Raw genomic sequence first — 23,547 nt, 5'->3', positions numbered from 1 at the left:
TAGACTTTGTTGCTTTTTCAATTTTTCCTAATAAACAATCGTGGTACGAAGCTCAATAAAAATATTAAAAAGACAAAAAATTTTGTTCAACATTTTTTTTCTAATAATCTTTTTATAATCTGAACGATTTTCATCATATTATTATCATAAATCAGTAACAGCAAGTCTCGCCTTCAATTTGGTAAACATTACGTACCGATCGCATAACATTTCCAAATTTATACGAAAAACTTAAGTGGATCTCCAGTTTTTTTCTAAAAAAATTTCTCTTTAATTGTATAAGTAACTTTTAAATGAAAAAACCGGATTACAGAAAAGTGTGCCAGGGAGTGACTTTTTTCGTTCAAGCTGTATGCAAAGCAATTGGAGAGTCGTCAAAAGGATTTCCCAGGATATGTTAAAAACTATTACATTTACCTACAGTCACCTTTCCACAATTAACTAATTATTATATTAATTACTTTCATATAACTGCAAATTTAGAAACCGCGAAAAATGTGCTTCTTCGGTGACTAACGAAACCAGTCGGCACCAATTTTCAAGACTGCATAAATGGACTTAAAATGGGCGTTTCTCACCCTAATTGTATTATGTTTATGTATATAAATACTTATATGCTTGAAACTACTAATAACTTATCAAACGATTCTTAATCTTTGACAATACATGTTTGACTTCATTCACCACGATCTTGAAAACATTAAAACCTTTGAAATAAATCTCCTCTCACTTTTTTGTATTTTTCACTTCGTTGCTGAAGTAATGAAGAATTGAAAATTCATAAGGCAAAATTATATTTTTTGTAAGTTTTATCTTAATATTTTAAAAACTTGTAGACTTATTGAAAAATGATGAATGCACGTGAGGTACTAAATTTAATAAACCTTAATTTGATATATCGTCCTGTTTATAACAATTAACGCAATCCATAGATATTACAAGCCCAAGACTCATTTTCAAAATACATACACTTTGAATTAATTGCGCGGGCTAAAGATATGTTTTAAATTAATTTTTCGTGGCTAATAACAATTGGCTTAGACCTAAGACATCACAATATTAGTATTACAATACGATCAAATGCCTTTTATTTTCCCCCATACAAAATCGACCCAGCCTATTATACATACACTACGTAAAATGGATAATATCCCAGCCAGCAAAATATCGGAAAACGTATCCGAAAATTAAAACAATTTCGTATAAAAACCTGATGTTTCATCTGTTTTCCGCTTCCATTTTCGGACGTTTTTAAGATCAATTCTCCCACTAAAGTGTTCATCCGAAACGTATGTGCAGAAAACTATCGGAAATGGTTCTAAAACGAATGCGCTTTCGGCTGTTTTCCTGAAATTTGTCTGATTCAATTTGTCATTGAAAACGATTTCATTTTGAACTTCACAGAAACTTTTTTATAGTAACTGGAAACCAAACAAAAAACAATTTTGAAGATTCAGCAATTATTTCAATTTGAATAATGTAGCACACTTCCCTGCACACTCAGCTACTGACGAATAAGTATGCATGTTTTCAAATGCTCAGTTTGAACAAATATTTTAAAATTATTGTTTTGATGACATTTTTCGGATACGAAAATTTAACAAAAATGGAAATCGTTTTTTGAACGTTTCCTGATACGAAAAATGTAGGAAAACTGCACTTTCGGCAAAAAGTACGTTTCTCTGCTGGCCGGGATTCTATTCAAATACGCCCGTATTAAAATGAAGCTTTTTTCACTGCCCGAATGGCGTTTTGCACGTCTCGGATGCTTTTTCATATGTATGTAATTAAAAAAGTATATGTATACAAAGCATGCACAGCGGTGATAACATATACACACATATACTTGGTATGACATAATGCACTAATCGCGCGCTATGATGTTGATTCAAGCAACATTTGAAAACACATTTACATGTACGGCTGTAGCTGAGTGTGCAAAGACGCTTGATACAGTTGGTTACTGCCAAAAAGGTCCGGGTTCAATTACCATCAAACAGACGGGACATAGAATTCAATTTTTTTCCCCTTCTTAATTACGAAAAAGCATCTGTGCCTTCACAACGACATATTTTATAACGTACATACTCAAATTTATAACGAGTTGGGTTGGTGCTCTTGCATATGCATATTTTTTTTAATTTAGCACGTTTTTTTTTTTCTAAAATTTTTTCCCCTCAGTGTAGATCAATTAGGAAGAGCAAAATATTTCTCATATTTGGATCTAATGACTTTAGCATTCGCAGGTCTTAAACCCTCACAAGCATTTTTATATATGGATGATTTAGTAGTAGTAGCCGGCAGAACTCCATAAGCAAGTGCCCTGCGCTGGCAGAACTCAATAGGCAAGTGCCCTGCGCTGGGCACGGCTGCTGTAAACACAAAAGGGCTTATGGTGTGTGGCAATATTTGCAGTTGCGTTCCACAACCCTATAGTGCACGGTTTGTAATTTTTTAGTAAGAGCGTCAAGGCAGGCGAAACAGTTTTGGCATTTTTGGTACAATCGTACTTTTTTTATACAATTTCGTTCACAATATACTTTCCTAATATGCGAAACTTTTTGGTACAGTTTTATGATGAATACTAAATCATATATTTTGAAAAATCACAGCGGGAAATTTTTGTATTCTCTTTTTGTTTTGACCTTTTCGAATTTGCCTTTATAAGTTTTGAAAAAGTGTTTAAAAAGGCTTAAACGAACTATTATAACAAAGCACAAGGTGTGCTATCAGCTTCCCATTCCTAGGAAAAGTTTTAAAAAATATTTTCGATACTAAATCTTAACACAAAATGTCGAAATCAGCTTCATATAGAAGCAATAACTTCTTTAATTAAAACATGAGATTTTCTTAAATATATTACTACGAAACTCACAAATTGGGCATGATTTGGATATGTATGTTATTATTATTTAATTTTCATTCTTTAACGAAAACTAGGGACAAAACGATACTAGTAAATATAAGTACATACTCGATACTTTTCGTCCGATACCGAGCAATTTTGGTATCGATACTTTTGAACCGAGTACTAAGTAGGTATCGGAAGAAAGTACTTGTATCGAAACCCGATTCAGTGACAATTTTATTCAAGGACTTTTATTTTTTAATCCAATTATTTTTGAATAGTTAAAAATGATTGGCAGATTAGTTGCCAACGAAAAGAAAGTCCTAAAAAGAAAGACCCATTATCATCTAATCTAAGTCCACTTTTTGTCGAAACTCATATTTGGCTATAGGAAGCAAGATAAATTAAAAACGCAATGTCTCCAAAAGGATTAACTAACGTGCTTGTTTTATTTCTTCCCGTTTATATTCAATTTAAGGCAAATTTACTAAGTCCAAAAAAGGCACAGACAATTTGAAAAGCTCACAAAAAATTTTGCGAAATTCTTGAAGGAAATGTTTTGAAAGGTTTTTTCTCTTCTGTAAAATTTCTGCAAATGGACAACTTTTCACTCTAAGCTCTAAGCCATATGAATGCCTGCACTACATTATAACATTGTCCTCCAAAAATTATCAAGATTGTTACTTCTTTCAGAAATATTCCATTGTTACTCTGCAAAAATGCTGTTATAATACAGATAACTTTTATTAATTAGTTAATTTGGATGAAATAAATTATGATTATTCTCTTTGTACAAAATCAATTGTTGGGTTCGCTTACGCTAATTGTTAAGTTGTAATATGTATATCATAAACATAAAGGTTAACGCACTAATGTTTACAAGGGTTAACTTTGCGACTCCAAACAAGAGTTAATACCAATTGATATTTGACATTTTGACTATTCTTTCTCTTCCTTTTTCGTTCTGCTTTGATATAGCTAGCTATTTTTTTGAGTTCTGGTATTTTCGCTCGCTCAAGTTTTGGTTGAGTTTTTACGGCCGCTTTATTCTTTTTCGCTTTTTATACGCGTTTAAGCGCCTTAAATAATTCCGCATAAATACCTATGTATCAAACCTATTAAGTTAAGTAAATCCTAAATAAAGGAAACTGAATTCCGAAGAAACCGCTCTTTTACTTAATCCGCATTGGGCGCTTAGTTTTAGTGCAACTATATATACGCAAGGAATCCGCCGTAACATTTACTGGTCCTTCGCACCTGATAGCTAATATTGCTCGTAATATATGTACATTACACAAATACGTTTGTTCATAAGCAAGAGCATAGTATAGAAAAAATCTAAATTTTTACAAAGTTAGTCGTGCGTCGCCTCTCTGTACAAACATTCGCTTTATCCGCATTCAAAACGTGGTGCTATTTTGCTAAAGGTGACCTTTCAGTGACATTGAAGGACATTCGAACGACTTTGATTTGGCCTCTGCAAACAATTCGCAAAACCAATTTTGACCTACGAAACACAAGGGAAAAGAAAAGTAGCAATGTCAAATTCGGTAAAGTCGCGCGATTCTGCGCTTAAGGCCTCAAGGCAATCAAGCGGTACATGGCAAAGAGCATCGATGATGCATTTACGATGGATGCTGAATCCGTGACAAGTTATCTGCAACTGTTGAATGAGCAATGGACCCGATTCAGCGCAGCTCAAGATGCAGTGGAAAATTCTTGTGGAGCCGACAACGCGGATTTGGAGGAAAACGTACGAATTCAAGCCGAAACTTGGTACTCTACTGCTTTGGCAAATTTCAACCGGGTACAAAAGTGTCGTACACTACCTCCAAATCAGCCTGAAACCACACCAACAACCATAACTGCCTCTATACGTTTACCGAAGATGGAGCTACCATCATTTTCGGGCGATTCCACCGAATGGGTAGGTTTTTATGACGCGTTCTGCTCGCTTGTTGACACAAGCGCCGCATTGTCGGACGGCCAGAAAATGCATTACTTACGCAGCTGTTTAAAGGGTGATGCATTAAAGATCATTAGCGGCTTCAAGATCAGCGACACTAACTACAAGGAGGCATGGGATCTGTTAAAGTCTCGCTTCAAAATTATGCGAGTCATTGTTGAGGCGCTCTTCAAAGCAATGGCTGACATCCGAAAAGCCGCAAGTGATACTGCCAGTGCTATCAAAGGCACTCTCGACGCATATCAGAAGCATATTCGCGAACTGAAGGCTTTAGGTCGCCCGGTCGAATTCTGGGACGATTGGTTGGTGCACGAGGTGGTAAACAAATTAGCATTTGAGACCAGGAAGCAGTGGGAGCTATCTCTCGTTAGTGACGAGCCCCCAACTTTTGATCAATTAGCAACGCTTTTAGAGGTGAAGAGCCGATCACTATCGATGCTTTCAGCAGCAGCTGCCCCGCCACAAGGAAGTAAGTCGACTACAGCAAGTAGGTCCACCAAGGTTTTCCACGCACTACCGGAACAGAACAGTGTGAGTTGTCCCTATTGCAAGGGAGCTCATAAGATTTACTCATGCGATAAATTCAATCCGCTGGATTCTACCGCTAAATTAAAGTTCGCTAAAGAGGCAAGACTCTGTTTGAATTGTTTGAGCTCGGGTCATTTTAAGTCTCGATGCAATAGTACATCGGTGTGTCGAACCTGTCGCCAACGCCATCACACTCTACTACATATCACTGCAGCCTCCACCAGTGTGGCCACTACCGCTGAAAATATACAACAAGCAGGTTCTAACTACGCCGCCGCAGATACCGCTGCACCTACAATCGATTCTTCGATTGATCCCGCTCGCGGCTCCGTTTCTTCATGCTTAAGTTCTGATGCTGACCCACTACCTGTAAACCAAAGGACCGTTTTGGTTGCTACTGCTCTAGTGAAGGCATAATTGCCAACTTGGTGCTTTAAGCACTAGATTTAGTGCTTTTTGAAAATTAAAACGCCAAAAAAAATTATTTAGTGCCTAGTGCCTTTTTTAGTGCTTTTTTTCTCAACTAAAATTCTTCCGAGATAGGTAAAATATTTAAAGCTGTGGCAGCACTGTATTTATAAGAATCTACAAATATAAATGCACCAAAATATACCCATAATTGATAAAAAGCTGAAGTTACAAACCCATCTTGATGAATTCTATTCGCGTAAGTTAAGTATTTCTTTTTTTCTTTTCTAATTATTTTTACAAATTTTGATTTTTTTACCACCTGAATAAAAAATATAGTTTCTTGGTGCTGAATCCAAATCTGGCCGCACAATTGCTTAGCACTAGAATTTTAGATATCCTAACCTCAAAGTGCCAAAAACACGGTTTCTGGCGATATTTGAGGTTATATAATGAAAACATAAAACTTTTTGCTCATTTCTACTTATGGCATCATTTTCATTTGTTACGATTCGATTTTTCTTTCTCGAGATATACCAGTTTTAATGCGCAGTACTTCGATATTACGTCGTAAGGATGAGTCATTATAGCATGTGTAGAGGCTATTTAATCGTTATGAACGAAAAATTTTGTGTATTGATTTATGAATGTATTCTTGTAAATATTGTTAATTTTTTGCTTTTGTTAATTACAAATTGTTGTGAAAAAAGCATCTTTTGATTAAAAAAAATTTGGTGCTTTTACTGTGATAAAACGCTTTTTTTCCAAGTTTTTGGTGCTTTTTGAAAATCAAAAGTTGGCAACACTGAGTGAAGGTGCGCGATTCCGCCGGTCGTTGGCAACCGGCACGTTTATTGTTCGACTCTGGGTCCCACGCATCGTTTGTAACGGAGTCGTGTGTTCAACGCCTGGGTCTGCCCAGAACGTCGTCTGCAGTAGTCATCACAGGAATTGGGTCATCACAAGGAGGACGAGCTAGAGGCGAGGTTCTACTTTCGCTTTCGTCATATTATTCAGACGAATGTTACACGATAAATGCGCTGATTTTGCCGAAAATTACGGGAGATTTGCCAACGCAAACATTGACTGCGTCGACATGGCCGCACATTCATGGACTATTCTTAGCAGACCCGCAGTTTATGAAGCCTGGTCGCATAGACGTATTGGTCGGCATGGACGTTATGGACCAGCTAGTTTGTCCGGAAATTCGCAAGGGTCAATTGGGTATGCCTATGACGCAGAGAACGGTCTTTGGCTGGACACTCTTTGGTAGAGTGGACGGTCCATTAATGCCGCGTATACAGGCATTACATTGTGATGTACGATTAGAAAGAGCACTTACAAGGTTGTGGGAGTTAGAAGAGACCCCGCACAAAACGCATATGACAGCTGAAGAACGCTTTTGCGAAAAACACTTCGAATCAACGCACCAAAGGTCACCTGATGGCCGTTTTGTTGTCGAGTTGCCGCTGAAACCTGATGTGCCGCTGGGAGATTCTCGAAGCTTTGCTGTTCGTAATCTGTTCCGCATCGAGAGAAAGCTGGCCGGCGACGACGAGCTACGTAGACGTTACATTGAGTTCATGCAAGAACTCATTGATATGAACCATATGGAGCGGGTAACTGAAGCGAAAAGTCGAGCGTACTACATGCCACATCACCCCGTAGTAAAGGAGTCAAGTGTTACGACAAAGCTACGGGATGTCTTCAACGCATCCGCTAAGACTACAACTGGAAACTCACTCAATGATGCACTATTTGTTGGACCGCAGCTGCAACAGGACTTGATTTCGATACTCATGCGCTTAAGAACTCATCGGTATGCAGTAACCGCAGATATCGCGAAGATGTACCGCCAGGTCTGCGTATCATCGAATCACGTCAATCTTCAACGAATTGTTTGGCGTACTGATCCATCACTGCCTATCCAAGACTACCGAATGTTACGTGTCACTTATGGAGTAGCAGCTGCATACCATCTGGCCGTTAAATCGTTACAGCAGACTGCAGCATGTTCAGCAAATAAGTGTGAAAAGGCCGCTGCTATCATACTTAGGGATTTTTACATGGACGATCTACTGACGGGAACTTCCTGTAAAGACGAACTTCATTCATTGCAACGAAATATTTCCGAAATTCTCAGCGAGGGTGGATTCGAGCTTCGTAAGTGGGCGTCAAACTGTGTGGAGTTGAAGGATTGTATCTCCAACGCCTCAAGAAACATTTCGCACTACATAGCTGATGGGAAAGACGTTCACGCTTTGGGCCTCATTTGGAATACAGAAGCAGACTGCTTCACTTTCGCAATCAACCTTAAGCAAGGAGGATTGCTCTCTCCAACTACAATTAAGTCCAAGATGTGGTTTCAAGACATCTGGCGTGACGGGGTGGACTGGGATGGCCTCATACCCGAGACGATCTCAAAACAGTGGCTTGAACATCGCTCAGAACTACGAAAATTAGAAATTCTAGAGGTTAATCGCTGGCTTGGCTGTGGAACGCTTGGTTCAGTAACCGAACTTCATGTATTTGCTGACGCTTCGGAACGCGCTTATGCTGCCGTCCTGTATGCACGCACCGTTCAAAGCGACGGTCATATCACGGTCGCCCTGATCTCGGCCAAGTCTAAAGTAGCGCCAATAAAGCCAACTACACTGCCTCGTTTGGAGCTTTGTGCAGCGCATCTTGCTTCCAAATTAGTAAAAAGCGTGTTAAATAGTTGGAATGATCTTCGCTATCCGTTGTACGCTTGGACGGATTCAACTATTACCTTGGCATGGCTGCAAGCAAACCCCAGCAAATGGATTACATTTATAGCAAACCACGTCGCTGACATTCAAGAGGTACTACCGCCTGAGTGCTGGAATCACGTCCGCTCCGAACAGAATCCTGCAGACTGCGCGTCAAGGGGTATATCTCCGGCTGATTTGTTGAATCACCAACTGTGGTGGACGGGACCTGATTTCCTGCTGAGCAATAACCAGTTCTGGATGCAAGCCGCAACAAAGCAGCACACTACCGAGGTCGGTATGCGAAACAAGGTTCCCGCTCATGTCGTGACTTCCGTCATTGGCCAATAATAATGCACTATTCATCGTTCTCGAAGTTACGACGCGTCATCGCTTATGTATTAAGATTTTTACGCCATGTTCGAGCTAAAGTTCAACGCACCATTCAAGAGCGATACGGGCCACCAAGCTGCCAGGAGATATTTGAAGCCGAATTACGTTTGATAAGGTATAGCCAACGTTTCTATTTTTCTAAAGAAATATCTTTTTGCAGCGCAAAAAAGCCTCTCCCGCTTCGCAGTAGTCTTTTGCGCTTAGAGCCGTTTCTCGACAAAAACGATGTCTTACGAGTTGGAGGTAGGCTAAAACACGCTGAGGTCGCACCTGATGTAAAGCATCCAATCATCTTGCACAAGAACTGTCCAATAGCAAAGTTAATAATCTCCGACATACATAAGTTTACGTTACACGCTGGGCCTCGTATAATGCTGGTTGTTTTACAACGCCGATATTGGGTCATCGGTGCTCGTAACCTGATTCGCAACGTTTATCACAAATGTGTTAAATGCATATGTTTGAATCGAAATCTTGCTATGCAATCGATGGGAGATCTACCCGCTTCCAGAACCAACTACGCTCGTTGTTTCACTCGCACTGCGGTGGACTTCGCTGGTCCATACATGTACAAGTTTACACACGGCAGAGGAGCGAAGTCTACTAAGGGTTATATTTGTTCATTTGTGTGTATGTGCACTGGCGCTATGCACTTGTAATTGGTTGGTGACTTGTCAGCGCCAGCATTCCTTAACGCCTTTAAAAGATTCGTTAACCGCAGAGGATATTGCAAGGTAATGTTCTCGGACAACGGCACAAATTTTGTCGGCGCTGAAAAGGTTCTCCGCAATAATTTTCAACAATGCATGTCACATGAGAGACTTCGTACATTTTTTGCTGATTCGAACATCGAGTGGCGTTTCAATCCCTCGACCGCACCCCATATGGGAGGATACTGGGAGACAGGTATTAAGCGCGTAAAATATCACTTGAAACGTGTTTTGGCCGAAACTTTGTTATCATATGAAGAGTTCAGTATGCTACTGACAGAAGTGGAAGCCTGTGTTAACTCCCGCCCGCTATTTGAGAGCTCGACAACTGCAGGAGATCTCGAAGTTCTAACTCCTGGGCACTTCATAATTGGTGAACCGCTGAAGTCGATCCCAGAGCCGGAGGGTCAAGGGTTCTGGGGTAATCTTCATCAACGATGGCAAGCAATATCGACGATCAGGCAACATTTCTGGCGACGTTGGAGAGATGAATATCTGACAAGTTTACAGCGTCGATCAAAATGGTTTCGACCTACACGTAACTTTAAAGAAGGGGACGTGGTTGCTGTATTCAGTGAGAATACTCCTCCGACGAAACGGGTACTTGCTAGAGTCATCAAATGCCACCCTGGAGCTGACGGACGTGTGAGAGTGGTCACTTTGAAGACACCAAACGGGGAACTAGCTCGACCGATTGTCAAACTGTGCCTTTTGCCGACGAAAGGCGACTTGTTCTACGAAGAAGACTCATAGACTGCGTATGTAGATATGTGTGCGACAGCGCGTTAACCTAAGTATTTTGTATTGTTTGCTAATTTGCTTAATTTCGCCATACTATAATTGTGATTTCTGTATTGAACCTATCAGGATAGTTAAAGGGCGGCGGTATGTTGGGTTCGCTTACGCTAATTGTCAAGTTGTAATATGTATATCATAAACATAAAGGTTAACGCACTAATGTTTACAAGGGTTAACTTTGCGACTCCAAACAAGAGTTAATACCAATTGATATTTGACATTTTGACTATTCTTTCTCTTCCTTTTTCGTTTTGCTTTGATATAGCTAGCTATTTTTTTGAGTTCTGGTATTTTCGCTCGCTCAAGTTCTGGTTGGGTTTTTACGGCCGCTTTATTCTTTTTCGCTTCGATCTCCCGCTTTTTATACGCGTTTAACCGCCTTAAATAATTCCGCATAAATACCTATGTATCAAACCTATTAAGTTAAGTAAATCCTAACTGAAACTGAATTCCGAAGAAACCGCTCTTTTACTTAATCCGCATTGGGCGCTTAGTTTTGGTGCAACTATATATACGCAAGGAATCCGCCGCAACATCAATAGATGAGTATAACAAATAAAATACGTACATAAAAAAGAAGCAAATTCTGTGGGGATTTTATAAAACAACTTATCGGACTTTGCACCTTTTTCTTGTTTTTTGGGGGGCCATCCTAGTAAAACATGTTTTGAAACTTAAAGTTTTTCTTAAAAAGATTAAGTACCATTCTTCTAAAATCAAAAATGATCGTCACATAAGTTATTTTCACAAAAATTCATAGATATGTGATAGCGCTTTTTTAATTATTAATTAATTCTTATATATTCATGTACAAATATCGATATAAGTAGGTATCGATACTTTCTTTCGATGCTACTTCCAAGTACAGGTATCGATACTTCGATGGTATCGTTTTATCCCTAACGAAAACTGTATAAATCCGAGATTAAATCTTTATGCAACATTAAAAAAAACAGAAAATTTTCATGAAAATGTCGAGCTTTTTATTAAAATTTTTGTGAAATATTTTGAGTATGTAGTTTTGTACAGCATTCAATTTTATTATATGTAATAACCTAAACTGGTTTAAAGTAGCTGGGATTTACTATTGATTTTCGGCAATATTTTTAACGATGTCAGTCATTTTCTTCCATATGAAGTATGTTTGACGATTTTTTTATATGGAGAAAATGATTAACACCTTCAACAAAAAAATTAAAAAAATCAACGGTAAGTCGTAGCTACTTTAAACTTGCACTTTGTTGCATTAAAATTGAATGGGCTGCAAAACTGTATACTTAATATATTTATAGGATATTTAATTAAAAAGCTTGAAATATTTAGAAAAGTTTGTTGATTTTTTTAATGTTGCACAAATATTGGATCTTGGATTTATACGGTTTTGGTTAAAGTATAAACTTTTTTATAAACAAATAATTAAAATTAAATAATATTTAGATATATAGTCAAATCTCTTTAATATGTGGGTGTCATAAAATATATTTATATTATATTACTATAGCTAGGAATATTGCCATAATATTAAAATTACTAATGAAATGCTATGTCCGGTTTTAGTATCGAATTCAAAGAAGATGCTTCATTTTTCCAATAATAATGGCTTAAAACTGCGTTTTGTTAAGAACTGTACCTGAAAATGTGTGCATACATATTTATGATTATGTTAGTCAATTTGTAAAGGTGTAAAATATGTAAATGTATGTACATAAACAAGTAAACTTTCTCATACCATCAAATCATTGGTATATGTTCAAAAGTCGATAAAATTTACAGTCAAAAGTACAGAGATTTCGTAGTAAAGGAACAATTTAATTTCCCAACACTGAGATGAAATGTAAGCACACCTGTCATATTAGAAAATAGATATTGCTCGGCTACATTATGGCGTGCAATCAAACTACAGCCTGGGCTTGTGTTGTGGATTGTGATCAGTTCATATGGTTTACACCATGATACAAAAAAGAAGGTAGTTCCATTTAATGACATTCGTTGTTGTTGCTAACCATTTGACTTTTATAATAAAATTATGACACTTCATCAAATTCATGATACCTGATCACTAGAAGAAATATATTTTTTTAAAGCAGAAGATTTTATCAGTACATTCAAAGATATGGATTATGATGGACTTGAAAATTATGCCGGCTACATAATTTCGAAAATGGGGTTGATGCCAGGTTTCAGAACGCATGAAGAAAGGGATCAAAATTATACTTACATATCGTCGTTTAAAGTACAAAACCGCGTATCGTCGTTCTGCAAAACCGCGTAACTGACATTTTTTGTCAAAGATTGGATTTGCTCACACAAGTGTTTTTACTCTCTGGAAAATAATTTATGCAACCTCGCGTACGCAGTTTTGCATTTTGTTGATACGTGGTTTTCAAGTTTTCTGTTCAAGCCGACTTCAGGTTTTTTGCATACATTAGAAACGTTAAGATCAAAATTTTTGAAAGCTAATTGTTTGCAAAATCTTATGAGAAATATAAAAGTATATGTGAACCAAAATATAAAAATGTTTTATTTGGGAAGAACATTCGTTAGAATTAGATTTTTAGATCGCAAGATTGCATTCAAAATAAGAAAACGAAAAAATAACAGCATAATGCGCGCGTGGTTTTTATTATAAAATAAAAGAACAATTACGATGAAGTCTTATTTAATAGTCTATATTTTATATATTTTTAATGAAAATAGTGCGAGTTGCGTAAGTAAAAAAAGCACTGATAATGGTTTTTGATTTTAAATATTATTACATTGGTATAAATATGGGAAGGAAAATACTCCGATTTATTGTTATAATATTATCAAAGTGGCAACGCCGATGATAATACTCACAATTTATGAGACTTCCAAAAATTTTATTATCCGTCAAAAGTTGTTTATTGAAACTACCTTCTTTTTTGTATCATGGTTTACACACATTTTATTTTGACAGGCTGCATGCCACACACCACAAGCCCTTTATGTGTTTACAGCTTTGGATGCTCCTAAAAGCATATGATGAAAAATCTGCGGGATGTATTTTCAACTTGCAGAAAATATAATTTGAAGTTACATCCTGATAAATGTTTATTTTTTAGTCAAGAAGTCACTTATCTTGGACATAAATGCGCAAGCAAAGGAATTTTGCCAGATCCAAATAAATTCGAAATTATTCAAAACTACCCAACTCCCAAAACTGCCGACGAAGTCAAACAATTTGTTGCATTCTGTAACTATTACCGAAGATTTGTACCAAATTTCGCAGAATACTCTAAAATTTTAACAAGACTTTGTAAAAAGAATGTATCCTTCAATTGAACAGAAGAATGTCAAAGAGCTTTTATTTATTTGAAAAAGCATTAACTTGTCCAATTATCCTACAATATCCGGACTTTTATAAAGAATTTTGTATCACAACAGACGCCAGCGGCTATGCCTGCGGCGCAGTACTTAGTCAAGAATATGAAGGCGAAAAGAAAGAAAAGGTGAAATTAATAAAGCAACAATTGAAAATTAATTGGCAGCAATTCACTGGGCCATTACATATTTTAGACCATAGGTTTATGGCAGAAATTTTTTAATTAAAACTGACTATCGACTTTTAACCTTCCTTTTTTCAATGAAAAACCTCCTCCAAATTAACTAGTTAGATTAGATTTGGAAGAATATGACTTTGAGGTGGAGTATATAGCTGGAAAAGTAAATTACGTAGAGTTGCACTATTGCGCATAGATATCAAAAATCTTAAGGATATGACAGTAGAAGCATGCAAAATAACGAAAGTTGCGAAAAGATCGGAAACTAAGCAAACAATCAGTAGTAATATTAACAAAGAAGAAAAGAAAAGTCACAATGAGATCCCTATAATATATGAAGCGCTTAATAAATATGAAGTCAAAAGAAATGTCGAGCTCGTTTTTGATCCTCCGAAACTATGTTTCAAAAAGGAAAGAAAATTTTTAGCGAAATAGATACAAGCAACCTAATTGTTGAGGTGAAATTTACTTAGGACAATTCTTTACCTGGCTTATGAAAAATGCCGGCAATTTAGGACTAGTAAAAATACCTTTGTCCTTAGGAGACAAATTGTTTAATTATACTCAAGTAGATAAATTTAAAGAAATAGGTTCCAAAGTTCTAAAAAACTTAACTATTGCATTAACTCCGGAGGTTATGCATGTGACAAATATTGAAAAAATTAAAAATATTCTTCACAAATATCACGAAGATCCTGTTAAATGTGGTCACCCAGGAATCAATCGTACGACCATCAAAATAAAACAAAAATATTACTGGAAAAATATGAATAATTATATTAAAAAATATATCAGGAAATGCATTAACTGTAAGAAAAATAAAATCAATACACACCTGAAAGAACCAATGACAATAACGGAGACACCGCCAAAAGTTGTTGATATAGTACAGACCGATACAGTTGGACCATTTCCTAAATCTTTAAACGAAAACAGATATGTAGTCACCATTGTATGTGATCTGACTAAATATTTAATTCCAATCCCAATAAAAAGCAAACACGAAAAAACAGTTGCTAAAGCAATATTCGAAAACTTCATTCTAATTTATGGATGTATGAAAACAATTATAACTAACATGAGAACCGAATATAAAAATATTTTATTTGAAGAATTTGAAAATTGAGCATATAAAACCTCAACACCTTACCATCATCAAACTTTAGGCACGGTTGAACACAGTCATAGAACATTCAATGAATATGTGCGTTCCTACATATCCATTAATAAGGACGATTGGGATGAATACCTTAGATACTTTTCGTATTGTTACAATACAACACTTTCCTCGGTCCATGGTTGCTGTCCTTTCGTACTATTTTCTGGAAAAACAAGAAAACATAGTTAGCCCAGTATATAATAAGGCATATGACAAAGAAATAATATATATGTTACAAATAGCACAGCAAAGACAAAAAATTAATTATGATAGAAGTATTCTAAGTAAGGAAATAAATATAGGAGATTTAGTACTAGTTAAAGACGAAACAGGTCATAAATTAGATAGTAAATACAAAGGGCCCTATAGAGTAGAATAATAATAGATAATGAATATAATTATACCTTACGCAGTAAAAATAAGAAAGTTATAGTACATAAAGATAGGCTTAAATTATTAGAATAAGAACATTTAACTTTTGTTAGCATAAATATAAAACTTTAAATTGATTGTTCATTTAATTACTTCATACAAATATACTGCATGAATTAAAAAACAAATAAACAATGCCCGCAAAACAACTAAAAAGTAAACTCAGCAATTATTCATAAGTAAACATTTAAAAAAAAAAAAGTAAAATAAACAAATTCAAGTAACTTTAAAATTATGTCATAAAATTTAATTGAAATAGAATGCTCATACATTGACCTCACAAATGTATAAGCATTCTTCCAAAGGGAGGAGGTGTAGGGTATCAGAAATACATATTTATATTCCCAAACGAGCCAAAAGTGTAATGAACCTATTTGGTAACTAACGTAAACAAATCGAGGCTCAAAATGTTGCCCGCGTGTATTTCTGCTAACACTGCATTCTCCCATAAGCATGTTTCGCTAAGCTAAACCAATATGCATATAATATAATAATATCTTTATTTAGAAATTTAGAATTTCCATTAAAAACAGCATTACATAGTTTGAATAATATGATTTCTCAATGAGGTTTGGAATTTAAACATAGTTTCTTGATTTTCAACATGTGAAGGAAGAGAGTTGAAAATTTGTATACCCTATAAAATAAAGAGTTCTGACTACAGAATTTAATTGAATTCGTTAAATAAATTTGGTTAGAATTTCTTAAACTTATAGCATGGTTTTTGTTTTTGAATGTGATTCTACAAGTAAGTTATTCTGGAGCAAGTCCATTTACAATTTCAAAAATAAATATTAACGTTCTAAGAGTAATTAATTGTTGAACGCTCATTAAATTTAATTTATTTAACATAATATGACTTTCCGTAAAGTTACTGACTTTCAATACTTGTCTTAAGCATTTGTTCTGTAGTACCTGTAATCTATTTAAACCAGTAATATTTGGAAGAAACAATACAGTTGCACAATATGTGAAGTGTGGCTCAATTATAGATTTATACAATGTTAGTTTTTGATTCATGTTTAGCTTGTTTCGTAATCTATTTAAAACATTTACTCTAAGGCCAACCTTTTTACAAACGTACCCAATGTTCTTGTCAAAAGCAAGTTTTTCGTCAATGATAATGCCCAAATATTTGATTTCATTTTCAATATCTAATCTGATTCCATTTTTACAAATACTGATACTGTTCTTGTTTATATTCTTATTAGTGATGGCCATAACTTTAATTTTAGAAACGTTTAATTTAAGTTTGTTTGGCGCAACTTCATATATAGTGTGTTTAGATCGTAATTTAGCTTTGAGGAAGCTTCTTCTATAGTATCTGCAATAATGTAAACAAGAGTATCATCAGCGAATAATCTAGCCTGACAATGTTTTAAGCAACTTGTTAAATCATTAATACAAAGAATAAACAGTAGAGGAGAGAATGGCACCTTGTGGTACTCCCATATTATTACATAATTTACTTGAGAAGACTTCTCCATATTTTGATACAGGAGGTTAGAGAAATTAAAAGTACATCGTTTCGAAAAGGATATAGGTACTTGCTTTATGTTTTCTCGTTTATATTCAATGAAAAGCAAATTTGCTAAGTCTGAAAGAAGCTCAGAAAATTCGATAAGGCCAAAATAGTACGAATTTTTAATAAAGATCGAATCCCTCTGATTCGTATGGGGTTTGCTTTACTTTAAACAGGCAAAATGTTATATTCAAAAGTTTGCGAAATACTTGAAGAAAATGGCTATAAGAAGCTTTTTCCTCTTCTGTAAAATTTGTAAATTCCCCAACATCAGAGTGTCGATATATTCAAAAAAGAAAGAGAGATCCGATAAGAGAATGTACTCAAACTGACATTTTTACTTTTCAAAATTCAGGAGCGGTTTAACGAATTCGTATTGAAAAATAATTCACACGAAAAATTAACAAAAAATACAATATTTGTATATATGTATATATGAGACACACTGCAGCCGCTGTGGTGGCAGAGGATAAGGGTAGCAGTTACTAAAGGACTCAGCATCAGTTGGCATTTCCAGTTGGCGCCAATAAGCCCAGAACAGAAACGAACGATTCGGCCAACTATCATATGCCACACAGCTTCATGTGTAAATAAGTTTTGTCTTTATGAAAAGCAAATTTGCTTAGTCTGAAAGAAGCTCAGAAAATTCGATAAGGCCAAAATAGTACGAATTTTTAATAAAGATCGAATCCCTCTGATTCGTATGGGGTTTGCTTTGCTTTCAACAGGCAAAATGTTATATTCAAAGGTTTGCGAAATACTTGAAGAAAATGGCAATAGGAAGTTTTTTCCTCTTCTGTAAAATTAGTAAATTGGGAGTTAGCAACTTTTCACTCTAAGCTAGCGATATGTATTATTCATATATGTAGTACTTCTATATTGCTAGTAAATTCAAAGTACATTCCCCAACATCAGAGTGTCGATATATTCAAAAAAGAAAGAGAGATCCGATAAGAGAATGTACTCAAACTGACATTTTTACTTTTCAAAATTCAGTAAAAGTATAGTTTTGAGAAAAACGAATTGGAAGTTTTTACAAACCATTACAAACCATACAAATACAATTTCGTTTTTCCGGTATAAATTAGTGAGCCAAAGGGATATTTAAGAAAACTGAAGATCTTTCTAATAGATTAAAGGATTGTCTATCCAATGGTGCAATTATCGAATAATAGTGTATGTGGCATTTACACTGTTTCTTTATTCGAGCGACGATATATGGTATTATTTAACTTGCTTTGTATGTATGTAGGTATGTATGTAAGTAAGTAAGTATCTATGCAAGTATGTTTGTTTGGTTCAAATCTTGCAATAAATTTTAAACCAACTTCCCCAATAGCTAGAAACTTAAAATTTCAAACTTACATTAATTTTCCGCTAGGTGGCACAGGAGTCGAGATATCTGAAAAACTCCGTATTTATATATATTCATATTTGAAATGTATATTACCTACACGAAGGGAAATAACCCCTAAAAAATGTAGCCGGTAGATGACGCAGGGGTCGAAATATTTCGAAAACCTGCATTTAGACTTTGGTTAAATTTATATTTATAAGATGATATTACTTAAACGAAAAGGAATAACTCCTTCGCCGGTAGGTAGCGCAGGACTCGAAACTTTTTTTGAACCCATATTTATGGTCCGATTTCGTTCTTTAGAAAGCTTGTTTTAAAAAGATTTTTTACTATTAACTTATTCATGCATTATGTATGTTTTAGATTTATCACTTTTCAATATTTTTCTGACAACACAAACTTGTAGAAAATTCGCACTAAAGCTAAGGGAGTCATCGGATAGCACTCTTTGATTATTGAATTTATGCTCGTAGCTATCGGATTCAGGGTTAGCATTTTCCTAGATTTCACCAAAATGGAACCTACGATGGATTCAGTGATAGCCACGAATATAGTCTCGTATTAAAAACCATGATAAAAATATAGTAAGGTAGAACCGCTGGGAGTCACTTTTAAAATTCTTGACGTTTCCAAACAATTTAATTTTTAAATTTACTCACAAACTCACACACACATTTTCATTTTCAATCTCAAGCAACAACAATTCGAACAATTTCAATTTTTTATTTTCACTTTTATATGATTTTAAAATGTTGGCAAACTTCAAAAAAAAAATCATGGCCGACAAATTGAGAGAACGGTTCTACCTTGCTATGTTTTTATCATGTTAAAAACTTTATACCCTGTTCTTGGCAACACAAATTATAGATAAACAAAGCCTCCTTCCATGCATTCATTATATTATAAATCGCTAGCTTAGAGTACAAAGTTGCTAAGTTGCAATTTAAAAATTAAACAGGAGAGGAAAAAAACCGCTTATAGCCATTTTCTTCAAGTATTTCGCAAAACTTTGAATACAACATTTTGCCTGTTTAAAGCAAAGCAAAACTCCATACGAATCTGAGGAATTCGATCTTTATTAAAAGATTTCGAACTATTTAGCCTTATCGAATTTTCGGAGCTTTTTTTTGCACTTAGCAAATTTTCTTTTCATTGAATATAAACGAGAAAATATAAAACAAGGACCTTTATCCTCGAAACGATGCATTTTTAATTTATGTAGCCTCCTGTATCGAAATATGAGTTTTCATAGAAAGTGGAGTTAGCAACTTTTCACTCTAACCTAGCGATATGTATGTATATCACATGCTAATATTCATATTAAAACTCTAATACCATTTTACTTATAGGCGCTCAAGGACGGAGTATTTGATGTGTTACCAGATAATTGTATGAACAGTTTAACTGCTGAAGACTTACGCTTGCTTTTAAACGGTGTTGGTGACATAAATGTCTCTACGTTGATATCTTACACAACATTCAATGATGAATCCAGTGAAGGATCTGATAAACTATTGAAATTTAAAAGGTGGTTTTGGAGTATAGTTGAGAAAATGAATTCATCAGAGCGCCAAGATTTGGTATGGATGTTTTTTCACTTTAAATAATATTTCATAACGATTTTTGTACTCATCCTAAGGTCTATTTCTGGACGGGCTCACCAGCATTGCCAGCGTCAGAAGAAGGATTTCAGCCTTTGCCATCGGTAACAATAAGACCAGCTGACGATTCGCATTTACCAACGGCAAACACATGTATATCAAGGCTGTACATACCATTATATTCGAGTAAAACGATTTTGCGTAGCAAGGTGCTTATAGCTATAAAATCCAAGAACTTTGGCTTTGTGTAAATTTAAAATCAATTGGTTTTACCAGGTTCAGAGTAAAATATCAAAAATTACATTCATGGTTTAAAAAATTTAAGACATGTTGTCTTATCTTTCATGACATACCCTATGTATCATAAGGATAAAATTTAAATTCATTATAAAACATGCAGATCTGATTTCAGTTCAATAAACTATAACAAAAATGTGGACATCTCGTACAATCGAAGAAATATACTCAAGTGCGGTCGTCGTAAGCGGTTGTGTTTTAGTTGAGATCCGTATTTTGGGAGATTTCGGTGAGAAAACTATCTGCTCAAAACACAAATCAATGGCACTCTATTAATTATAACTGCGAATTTTACAGAATTTTCAGTTGTTAAAATGTTGATGCTTTTTAAACTTCGATTGAATCAACAAGTTAAAATAATACCGAGCCCTGCATTTAGATGCTCTAGGAATATTTCTGCATCAAAAAGATAATTTTGAAAAAAATGTCGCTTACGTTATTTTGGCGGTTAGGGCTCGATACGGTAAAATGTGTTAAAGAGACATACGTTTTCGCCGAAGCTGAGTAGAGAGTATTATTGCTCGTTTCATAGTTCTTCAAAAGATCTTCCGAGAACTTTGAAAGATAATAATAATAATAATCCCAACGATCTTTACCCTTATTTCCGCACATCCGCACGAGGGGCGCAGCCCGCATGACGTACGGAACCAGTATTTTGAATTTTTGCGCCGAGTCACGATAGTTAGTTAAGTGTCGAGATCTAAAACTGTTTAGCTACAGAACTAAATTCATCAGCTGATTTTATGTCTTTATGTTAATAATTCATTTATTGAGAGAGGAGAGTACTGCTTTCTTAATACTGAAAAGCGGATCTGATACATCAAACGTTGGATTTATAAAGCTTTACATCATCTGCATACATTAAAATTTTGGAAAATTTTACATCTGTGGAAATATGGTTCCGATTATATCTATTCTACATTTCGATCGTAGTTCCGTTTTTCTAAGTTGCAAATTTGTTGACGGAGAACGTTTCGATTGTTATTTTCGTGGGTTTAAATAATAACATTTTATAAAAGTCATCATAAAGGAATTTTCTCGATTTCTGTGTTTTCGCGAGCGGTAATACGGGCAATACGAAAAATTGGCTCAAATAATGGCAACCAAAAGGGATATTGCGCGAGGGTTCCAAAGAGGAAGCACAGGCGCTTTTGTTTTCAGTATCTATAAATAAGACTGTGAAATGCACTGAATGCAATTCATTCTTTGTATAAAAAATTAATAGAGGTATGTACATATATATATATATATATATACATACATAAAATGTGAAGTTACATAAAAAAGGTGCTTTTATTATTGCACTCGTTTATACAAACTTTTTAAAAAGATGTGCGTATGTTGTCTCGAATTCGATTTGCTATGGAAGGATAAGCTTTGTTCTTGCCCTCCTCCTGGCGGATTTCAAAATGGAATTCATTTGCGTTCAAATGTTCAACTCTGTAGTAAATGCAAATGTTGTGGAGTGCTCAAACAACGTTTATAATTTCACTGCCTTTGAGCGGTGAGTAATACAGTTCATGATGAGTTTATGACTCTTCACTCATCTGAAAAAGATCAAACATGTCCCTAAATCTGCGCCTTTCAACTTCCGCATCAGCAATCTGGGACTCGTTCTCCTCTTTGAGTTACAGTGATGCTAGATATATTTAGTTATTTTAAAATATTTACAAACTTTAACTTCATAAGCTGCTATAGGTTGGTGGCAAATATTTCTTTGTTTTGTTTCGATTTCACACATTCCTAGGCAGACAGCTGATTTCGAAAGATGTTTTCTCTCTTCCTCTTTCGATTCGATCGTAACGCAGAATACCTAAGTTCGATTCTCGCGGAGCGGAATGCGGGAACGTAATCGACACGTAACCGACGACAGGAATTTAAGTGTGTTCTGTCCAATTCACAAGAAAGGCGACCCCGCCATCCGCGCCAACCTCCGCGGGATCAGCCTTCTAAGCATAGGTTATAAGGTCTTATCGAGTGTATTGTTTGAAAGACTGAAGCCCACCGTCAACGAACTGATTGGACCTTATCAGTGTGGTTTCAGACCTGGCAAATCCACCGTAGACCAGGTATTCACAATACGTCAAATCTTGGAAAAGACCCGCGAAAAAAGGATCGACACTTACCACGTATTTGTCGACTTTAAAGCCGCTTTCGACAGCACTAAAAGGAGTTGCCTATACGCTGTTATGTCTGAATTTGGCATCATGGTGCCACTCGCCAACATTTTTGTCTACCAAAATCTCTTAAATATATGTAGGTAGGTGTCGAAATACATGTCGGTAGATGGGTCTGTAAAAAGCACGCGTAATTTTTTTTCCGGAATAATCAAAAAGATCTATGGACCTTACCAAAAATTGCCAGATAGCCAGTAATAAAATGTGTGAGGGTATAATTCAAAATTTATCGCAAAAATTCGAAAGTGGTTTTAAAAGTGCAGCCCTTGGTGCTGCCACTGTAATTCAAATATTTCCAGTATTCGAATATGAGATGACTATAATTTAATCGAAGTAATTTTGTAAAAGTGTCAGTAGTGCTGCCACTGAAACTCGAATGGTTTTTATAATTACGCACATTCAAAAGATAATTCATTTCTTTCTAGTAATGCAAATAGATATTTAGTTGCAAAAGTTACCAAAATGAAATAAAAGTTACCAAGTTACCAAACCGTTTAAAAGTTACCAATTTTGGTAGAGAGTTACCAATTGTGGCAACCATGTTTGGCATCCCCGCCAAACTGATACAGCTGTGTAAAATGACGTTGAGCAATACCACCAGCTCCGTCAGAATTGTGAAAGATCTCTCCGAGCCGTTCGCCACTAAACAGGGTTTCAGACAGGGCGACTCCCTTTCAGGTTACTTCTTTAATCTGATGTTGAGGAAGATAATAAGAGCTGCAGAACTCAACCGCTCAGGAACAATTTACTACAAGAGCGTGCAATTGCTGGCGTACGCCGATGACAGCGACATCATCAGTAACAAGAACCGCGAAGTCTGTTCTGCCTTTTCCAAGTTGGATAAGCAAGCAAAGCGATGGGTCTGGTGGTAAACGAGCACAAGACGAGGTATCTCCTGTCATCAAACAAACAATCAGCACATTCGCGCCTTGGCACCCATATCACTGTCTGTTGACAGTTATAATTTCGAGAAAGTAGAGAATTTCGTTTACTTGGGAACCAGCATTAACACCGATAATAATGTCAGCATGGAAATCCAAAGCATAGTCACTCTTGCCAACAAGTGCTACTTTGGACTGAGTAGATAATTCAGGAGTAAAG

General features: G+C 35.6%; 2 protein-coding genes across 4 annotated transcripts in view; one reads left to right on the top strand and one right to left on the bottom strand.

Annotated features, from left to right (window-relative positions):
- Positions 1-20,456, top strand: part of LOC118748146 (E3 ubiquitin-protein ligase hyd) — a gene marked incomplete in the record, with an annotated part of 830,802 nt that extends 810,346 nt beyond the window's left edge. The window contains 2 exon segments of the mRNA XM_036482478.1: positions 19,721-19,951; positions 20,011-20,456. Coding sequence (XP_036338371.1) covers positions 19,721-19,951; positions 20,011-20,223 — 444 coding nt within the window.
- The window catches only part of LOC118748162 (putative nuclease HARBI1), a 54,566-nt gene continuing 45,294 nt past the window's right edge, over positions 14,276-23,547 (bottom strand). For 2 of the 3 annotated variants that reach the window (XM_036482503.1, XM_036482517.1), the window contains exon 4: positions 14,910-15,223. In XM_036482503.1, the coding sequence (XP_036338396.1) occupies positions 15,152-15,223 (72 nt within the window). In that variant the 3' untranslated portion in view covers positions 14,910-15,151. Of the gene's footprint in view, positions 14,658-14,736; positions 14,822-14,909; positions 15,224-23,547 lie in introns of those variants that run through there. The other variant, XR_004994026.1, reaches the window with a different exon arrangement.

This window comes from Rhagoletis pomonella, unplaced genomic scaffold (assembly GCF_013731165.1).
Source record: "Rhagoletis pomonella isolate Grant_MI unplaced genomic scaffold, Rhpom_1.0 Rhpom_scaffold_00001, whole genome shotgun sequence".
Classification (NCBI taxonomy): domain Eukaryota; kingdom Metazoa; phylum Arthropoda; class Insecta; order Diptera; family Tephritidae; genus Rhagoletis; species Rhagoletis pomonella.
This window is presented reverse-complemented; position numbering and strand designations above follow the sequence as displayed.